Consider the following 8722-nt stretch of genomic DNA (forward strand, 5'->3'; position numbering starts at 1 on the left):
CACACACACACTCACACCTACGGACACTTTTGAGTCGCCAGTCCACCTACCAACATGTGTTTTTGGACTGTGGGAGGAAACCGGAGCACCCAGAGGAAACCCAAGCGGACACGGGGAGAACACTACCTTAAAACAATCTATTCTTATTCTCTTTCAATTCATAATCATCCATGGCATTGTGGATGTCACATACAAAGTAGTGGTGGGATAATATTTAAGGATAGAATTAAAAAAATTTAAAAAAAGATAAGGAGCTGGGGCTTTGGTAGATCTTAGAACACATTGGTTAAATAACATTTCCCACCTCTGCTCAGAGCTGTGTGAAGATCATTGGGGTCTCTCTTATAAAACTGTACTTGAGTGCACAAGAGAAACCAGGGTTAATCTATTCTTCAGAAGAATGTACTGAGGTTCATTTGAATTTTTATCCTTTTATTACAGCCAGAATTCACTTACATCCAGAATTAATATACGCTCAGAGGAGAGTAAGTACATGGGGCAGATTAAAGTAAAGCTGAATCGCTCTGAGTGTCGCAGTCACATAGCTCCAGGTGACTGTGAGGAGTTTGTGTTCTCCCCATGTCCGTGTGGGTTTCCTCCCATGCTCCAAAAAAAAGTGTCCATAGGTGCGAGTGTGTGAGTGTGTGTGTGTGTGTGTGTGTTGCCCTGTGACTGGCGCCCCCTCCAGGGTGTATTCCTGCCTTGCGCCCAATGATTCCAGGTAGGCTCTGGACCCACCGTGACCCTGAACTGGATAAGCACTTACAGATAATGAATGAATGGCTCTGTGTATTTTGTGGGGAGTGTAGTTTTAAATGTTTGGTTCAGGACTGCTTTCTCTGTGGTAATGGAATGGAAACTAAGGTACGGCCTTTTATTTACATTAAATATGTTTCTAAACATTTACACTAAAGAATGTTATTCAAAACATCGAAGGATAAATACTAAATAAAACATTAACACCAATATAAACATTTGTCTCTGCTTCCTTTCATTCTTTAAATTAATAGCCATTTTGTAAGCAATATAGATTTGTATCTTTAATTTTATATACATGCAGCAGCAAGTGGAAACTCAACACAGAAAACAATCAAAAAGTGCACTGTGACAATCCAAAACTCTTGGCATATTGAGCCGCAAAACAAAAAAAAAGTGAAAAATTAATAGATACAAGCCATTCATTTAAAATTAAAACATCACACAAAAGCATGCAGTAAAAAAAAGATTAAATAAAATGTTAGGAGACCAACAAGAGCAGAAATACTGCATTAAAAACTGTTAAAATACATACAAAATAAATACTATTTAAAGAGGAGGGACAGTTCCCATTTGGGTAAGAGCCTAAAAATTAAAACTGATCCAGAACCAGTGTTTAAAAATATTGCACATATTTCTACAAAGCACCACAGGCACCTGCTTCCTCCTACTGTTGTTATTATTGAACACAGTCTGGTATCTCCACACTAGGAGCTACACAGAAGGAGGAAACATTTACTAAAATGTAGACAAGTCATTGTAAAACATTTCTATTGTTCTGTTCATTGGGATGTTTTCACAGTGTTAAATGATAAGGATCGTGGACTTTTCAAATCACGTCAAAATAGAGATACAAACGTTTGGACCCACAGTAACTCTATTACTACATTGTGAGCAAACAGCTAAACCACAGAGGATGTTGATTTAAGTAGAGTATCACTTTGGAGCCACTAGATGGCGCCATTCATTATTTTACAGAAACTTTTAAAGTGCTGCTGCAGAAAATTCGTTACACCTTGTGCACAAATGTTTGTAGACACCTTTTTATAAAAAAGGAGCAAATCTATAGAAAGCATTGCCCAATTAAATGGGAGGCTCTGGAGCAGCTACACATGAGCCTAAGTTCACCACATTCAATACCAGAAGGGTTAAAGAGCAGTAAAACCGCTCTGTATTGACAGATCTCCATCCTAATAATTTTGGGATAAGTTGGAGTGGTGTCTGTGATGCAGATCTAATTGTCCAACATCTGTACCTGAGCTCAATAGTTCTTGTGCCTGTATGACTTCAAATCCTCACAGCAGTATCTCAACATCTAGCCTAAAGCCTCCTTAGAAGAGTAGAAGCAGTAGCTGCTGCAAGATAAAGAAAATAACAGCCCTATTAATATCCTCCAGAAGTATCGATGGATGAGCAGATGTCCACAAAGTGTGTCGAACGTCCTATTTGGTCCTTTCTGGCCCCCAGTTACTTCATCAAGTAGATGTACATGGTATTGACAAAGTGTCTCCACGTTGAGACTACAGTGGTGGTCCAGTGAGACTGAGACGTGGCGTCCGTGATCGTCACACACTTCGAAATGTCTCCCTGAAGAAACAGTAACATGAGAAGAGTCAGCAACCTGAGCCACACACACTGTCAGAAGAAATGTGTCTCCATGTTTGTGGATGTTTAGTTTGCCACATCATTTGAACACAGCAGCTGACGTTCACATTGTATGCAAGTTTCATGACGAATGGACCAATAGAAATGCTCCAAACTTACTCTTAATAAAATCTTTCTACATTGACTTCCATTGAAAGCTAAGAAGCCTTTTCCTTTCTCTTGTAAAACTGCTATTTTGGAGGTACATGTTTTTCTTTGGATTGCGACCATATGTAAATAACCCATGCCATGGTCACTGATGCCCCTCCACACTGTGCCAGATGTTGGTTTTTGCATCTTTCGCTGTTGACCGATCCCTGTATAGTCCTTTTCTTTGGGAAAAGAAACAAGCTCTCGTCTGACTACAGCACAAATTTCCAAAACTTTTCGGACCCTCTGAGATGAACTGAGAGAATTCAGCAGTGTTTCTGCATAAGGGCTAATGTATATCTTTCTACTGAATAATAGTTTTTCAGATGCATTTTTGAATGCAGCAAAGGACTTTTCTGGAGTCCCCCCAAGCCCCTATGGCTATATTTATCACAGTAGATGGCTGGAAGGTCACTCAGACTCAGCATTAGTGTCCAGCCTTGTCCTACACTGATAGATTCCTCCAGAGTTCCTGAATCTTCCACAATGTTAAGGACCGTAGAAGGTGAAAAAACAAACTCTGAGTGCTTAGGAATGCTCATTTCTCTCAGGATGTTCAGCTCAGAATGGTGACCACGCCCCCTCTCTGCTGCAGAGCCTTGGGTGATCCTCCTTTTATATTCTCATGCTTATAGTGGAATTATGGTATTTTTTTATTTATTAATTTTACCCCATTTGCCTCTGTCCCAACTTTTTTGGAGTGTTGCCTTTGCAAAAAAAAAAAAAAAGGACTCTGTGCTTTAGTCCATGTTTATAAGTAATGATGTCTCTGTTAGACATTCCTGAACATATCCACATGTAGGCTGAGGTCAGGGTGTGATTATCTGAACAGCTGCCAATTTAAATCTCCAGCACTCGCTATGATTTCTGAAGAGTCACTGTGTTAGAAATGAATTCTCTCACCCATCCTCCTCTCCTCCTGAGCCAGGGCACCAGAGTCTTTCGAACAAACTCCCCAAGACTGTCCACAATAGTGTGAACCATGGCGGGAAATCCCTGTCTCACACAGTCCACAGCTAAACCTCCAGCCACAGCAAAGATCGCCACCACCTTTCCCCAGGTGATCCCTGAGAGAGCGAGAGAGACAGAGAGAGCGAGAGATGAGTGGAGCTGAGGGAATGAACAATGAGTGTAGAAACAAGGAGGTTAGTAGTAATGTTGTGGCAGATGCGTGTGTATACATGCTGATGCTGAGAAGTGCGTTTACATGACACAGCGTAGTTTGTTGTTGTTTCCGAGTCTCATTAAAAAAGCCTTCAGCAGCAGCAGCTTTACTGAGACACTGACGTAACCAGAAGGATAAAGATATCAGCTTCTTCCTAGTTTTCCCTCTGAGCCAGTTTCCACTGATCACTTGCTGGCATCAGTCAACACTCATCAGCTCAAATCATTCCTGTAGTCTAGAAGTATTATTAACTGACTTAAATTTAAATAATTCCAATGCATGACAATAATAGCATTTCCTCTTTTCTGCTCATATGAACAGACCTCCTGCTCTGGGGGGCTTTCTCACTTCACCCAGTGGTCTGTCAGCGCACACAACTCCATGATGCTACATAAATGCAGGTGGCATGTCTGCATATGAACCTACCGCTTCACCCAAGCTTTGCCTGATGTTTTTGCACCCTAATAAAATAAAAGTTGTATTGATACATATAATACTTTAGGAAAAATATTTTCCAAGTTCCTGAACACTACACTGTTTTGGAAATGGTCTGTTTGGACAAAAATTTCAGTTTAATTATTACTGTGCCCTTCTGCCTTCAGGGCTGTTTGTGTCATTGTTTTTGTCTTTCATGAGGCACCACACAATTAAATCCTCACCATGAGACATCATGGGTATTCACTTTAATACAGCTCTATTTTCCACCTCTGCAATAAAGTCAAGTCTTCTTACAGATGTAAACCTTGTACTGATCTATCCGACAGTGTCCTAGAATAGAAGACGATGGGACGAATCAGAAGAAAAGGTTAAAAGGTTGTGAGAAGAGTGGAGGGCAATGGAGAAATCTGCCAAGGTTTCTGAGCACATCACTGAGGGGAAAGAACCTCTTAGTGCAGCAAGTCCTGGTTCAACAGCCAGAAAAGAAAGGGAAAAAAAAAAAAAAAAACCCAGCTCTCTCCGTGCCAGCAGAGAACCAGGGCATGGCCTTATTAGGCATTTTCAAAAGTGTGCTTAAAAAAAAAAAAAAAAAAAAAAGAGTACATACATGTCTGGGAGATCGTATAGGCGGTAAAACTGGCCCAAAGCGATTCTTTAAAACTTACATACCACCACTTAGAGCCAAATAATTTAAGCCTATTACCTAGGTCAAGCACATGGAGCACAACAACCACCCTCTAATCTCCACAGTGGACAGAAATGGAAGTGGATTGCCTTCAACAAGATCAGGGGGTTTAACGAGATGATTTGTGATCTCAGTATTCACCCAGAACTCCTTCTTAAAGAAGTTACAACATACTCGGTCTCTCACAAGAAGAGTTAAAATCTCCCTTTAGAGTCTGAGAGCAGTTTAATCCATTCTAGAGAAACTCAGAGGGAGAATTAATGACAGAGGTGGTGAATGGAACCAGACATCCCTCTAAAAGCTCCTGGAAGATAGATTTATTGATAGTTTTTAAAAGGTGGAAAGACACATACACAGCACTATGAGGCAAAATAGTCTTCAAGAAAATATTTATTCATCATGGAGTTGCCTGGATCCCATCACTACCTAAGAAATCAGAGTTCACACAGAAAACAGTGGACTTCCCCTTTAAATCTACTTCTTGGGGTCTTACCCAGTGAGAGGATCTCGGTTGCCACAGAGAGAAACGCATCTGATACGACGCTCTCCACGGAGACAGGGATACAGAGCTGCTTGGCGATGTTTCTATAGACATACGGCCTCATGTACTCCAGCTCATCACCTGGAAATGAAACAGATCAGGTTCATCACTGACAGATCTCAGAGAAATGAATGAACCATTACTGAGAAACGACTGCTGGAGCCCAAGTTAAAGCACTATCTACAGTGTATAAGGGATTCATATGTAAAAATCTAGTAAAAACAAATGAGGGAAAAGAAGGTAATCTGGCCATTTTAGATGAAGAGTGGCCAAAGGTTTGTGATTCACTGATTCTTATGTAGGTTAGGAGTCTGGATGGAAATGGCTTATTCATTTTTTTTCATTACTCCCAAATAACGTATATTTTACAGGGAATGTAGCTGAATGGTGGGGACTATGCAGAAATACACAGGCAGATATTCAGATGATGTCCAGTAATAAAGCTCTTCTGGTTGGAGGTCCACAACGAATTGATAGACATTTCATAGTAATATGCCTTCTTAATTTGACATATACTTTGAGAACAGGAACTGGGAAGGGTCAGGTAAAAACCTGTTTAGATATCTGCTTGGGTAGGCAGTGGCATTTTCCTGAATCTCCTTTACTAGAAAACTGGATATGTTTAGCAAAGTAAATGTATTTCATTGAATCTTCTAAATTGCACCCTGCTCGAACGTATATAGATGAAGGACAACTGTACTTTTGAAGAGATTGTGTAATTCTATGTGATTAATATGTAAGGACTCCTGCTGTTGGTCTTACAAAAACAAAAAAAAGACCCAGTCGACTGATATTTTAAAAGATCTGCAGCACTGCTGTGTCTGACCCACTCATATCAGTACAACACACACTAACACACCGCCATGTCCCTGTCACTGCAGCACTGAAAATGATTCACCACCCACATCACACCTGCCCTGTGGGGGTCCTGGGCTTTGAAGAACAGGGGGAAAGTGGACTAACGAAGTATGCAGAGCAACAGTTGGACTACAGTGTGTGCTCCCATGAAACGGGCATTGTGTATTTATCTAGGAGGGCACTGACTAAATACTAGATTTGTTCTTTAAAAAAATAGTTACTAAACATTTTTAAAAAAATAGTTACGATCCAAGGTTTCTTACCCAGTTTGAGGAGCACCATTGAGACTTCTCCTAGCTTTTCATCTGAAAGAGGGAGAGATGTTTCAACCTTGGACCAGGTCAGACCTTCTCTGGTGATTCTGGAGTAAATAAAGTCTTTGCAGAGGACTTTGGACTGGAAAATCAGCTCTTTTTCACTGGGAGCGCGGTCTAATAAATCCATCTTCCTGGACCACTATTTTCACTACAGCAACTACTGCCTTCTACTCATAAAAACCCCATTTCTACCTGACCTTAAGTTTCTAAGCATCTAACGACACGTAGAGTCCAAATCAGCTGATTTATCTATATCTTCTCCCGCTTTCACTCTGTGGAAAGACGGTAAAAAAGAAAACAGTGGAGAAACGTCTGATACCAAAATAGCCCACAGAACAAAACTAGGTTCTGCCCACTTTTCACACTTTCCTCTGTAACGTTATTAAAAAACCGCCCGGCGAACCAAACTGGCTCACTCAGGCATTTATTCGTTACCTAAACCTGTTCATCTTAGCTTTAACCGCAAATAAAACTTCAAATTTTGTCAAAATCTTGAAGTTTTATTCTCAAACCCGAGCTCCTGCTTCATCTTTTAAACTCCATGACGCCAGCTGAACGGCTGTTCAGAGTACTAATGGTCGTTTCATGAGAGTCGGTTCCTTTAAAAAGACTCTCCTCAATGAATCAAACGAACCGACACTCTATATCATTTTAGTAAACGAGCCTCATACACGTTTGTTATTAGGAGCTACCACTTGAATCCTTGATTAAATACACATTCCAAATTTCCAAATATTTTTACACACACTGTCCATTTCATCAGCTCCACTCACCATATACATGCATTTTATAATTATGTACTTTAGACTGGAGGAATCAAGGCACCAAAACTCACTAGGGGTCCATTCTCCTCTGGTCAAACTAATGATAAACAATAGTGCTTTAATTGAAATCTGCAGGTAGAAGCAGACTTGGAGTCTATATAGATCATGATGGTCTTTAGTGAAGGTCTGTGCTAAATCAGTCCTATCCCAAACATCAGTATGTGTTTGTTGTGCTGGTATGAGTCCATCATACATTCATACATTCTGTCACTGTCACCAACCAAAAACATCCAGTTGACAGTCTTGTGTCCACTGAAGGACTAGAGGACAACCAACACACACTGTGCAGCGACAGATGAGCTGTCTCTGACTTTACACCTACAAGGTTGGCCAACAGGGTAGGGGTGTCTATCAGAGTGGACAGCGAGTGGACACAGGTTTTAAAAACTCCAGCAGCACTGGTCTGTCTGATCCACTCAAACCAGCATCAGTCTCACTGCAGTACTGAGAAAGATTGATTGATTAAAAAAATAATAAATTAATTATTGATCTGTCACTGCTTATCCAGTTCAGGGTCACGATGGGTCCAGAGCCTACTCGGAATCACTGGGCGCAAGGTGGGAACACACCCTGTAGGGGACGCGAGTCCTTGGCAGGGCACTGAGAATGAGCCACCAACCAAATCATACCTGCTGTGTGGGGGTCCTGAGCACTGAGAACAGGGTGAAGTACTGCTCCTTATAATTGTAAAACTACAAAATGTTTATGTATGGTCAGTGGAGCTGATTAAATTGACAATGAGTTCAGAATAGAGGTATAAGTTTTGGTTAATCTTGGTATGTGTAAATAACAAAGTAATTCTAAACCCTATCTCTAAAAAGTAATTTAGAATCTAATCAGTTTAATGCTATGGGTTGACTTCATTACAAAAGAATCTGTTGAGTTTGATTCATTGAGAATCAAAGGGTTGAAAAGATTCGATTCGTTAGGATGAATCAAACATCTCGGCACTGGTTTCGCGCCCAAACCTCTGCTGTTTTTGTCGCTTCCTTGCGGCCACAGTGAGAACTGCGCTCGTTCCCCGCGCTCATTATCCGTAGATAATTAACTTATCAGCTCTCAATGAAAGGGATTTACACCAGATATAGAATTAATCAACCTGACTCATACTAAAGCCAACTCCTCACAGAACAGGTCACCTCTCAGCATGTAGTGCCAGCTACAACCTCATCTCGGAGGGTTTATTTGGTAGCTGCACTTACCTGGGGACAGTCAGACTGACAAAACAGAAAGATTGATTTTGGCGTTATACTGCCCACCCTGCTGACTATAGGCTACAGCTGGTCCACTCAGATTACTTTTCTTAGAGATCTATTCATTCGTCGTCTATAACCGCTTATTCTG

At 40.8% G+C, this 8722-nt stretch overlaps 1 protein-coding gene across 1 annotated transcript; it reads right to left on the minus strand.

The window, feature by feature from the left end:
• Positions 1–977: 977 nt before the first annotated feature.
• Positions 978–7112, minus strand: bokb (BCL2 family apoptosis regulator BOK b). The gene is made up of 4 exons (XM_066662167.1): positions 6501–7112; positions 5332–5460; positions 3454–3617; positions 978–2343 (listed from the first exon to the last, which is right to left on the minus strand). The coding sequence occupies exons 1-4, from the start codon at positions 6679–6681 to the stop codon at positions 2224–2226; spliced, it is 594 nt and encodes a 197-aa protein (XP_066518264.1). The 5' UTR covers positions 6682–7112; the 3' UTR covers positions 978–2223.
• Positions 7113–8722: the final 1610 nt, after the last annotated feature.

Source organism: Hoplias malabaricus, chromosome 1, assembly GCF_029633855.1.
Source record: "Hoplias malabaricus isolate fHopMal1 chromosome 1, fHopMal1.hap1, whole genome shotgun sequence".
In the NCBI taxonomy this organism is placed as follows: domain Eukaryota; kingdom Metazoa; phylum Chordata; class Actinopteri; order Characiformes; family Erythrinidae; genus Hoplias; species Hoplias malabaricus.

Excerpts from the sequence above, each read along its gene's own strand:
- bokb (XM_066662167.1), bottom strand. The coding sequence starts at position 6,681 with ATGGATTTATTAGACCGCGCTCCCAGTGAAAAAGAGCTGATTTTCCAG. Across the intron at positions 5,461-6,500 it reads AATGGTGCTCCTCAAACTGG|GTGATGAGCTGGAGTACATG; the intron begins GTAAGAAACCTT and ends TTTCATTTCCAG. Across the intron at positions 3,618-5,331 it reads AACCGAGATCCTCTCACTGG|GGATCACCTGGGGAAAGGTG; the intron begins GTAAGACCCCAA and ends TCGCTCTCTCAG.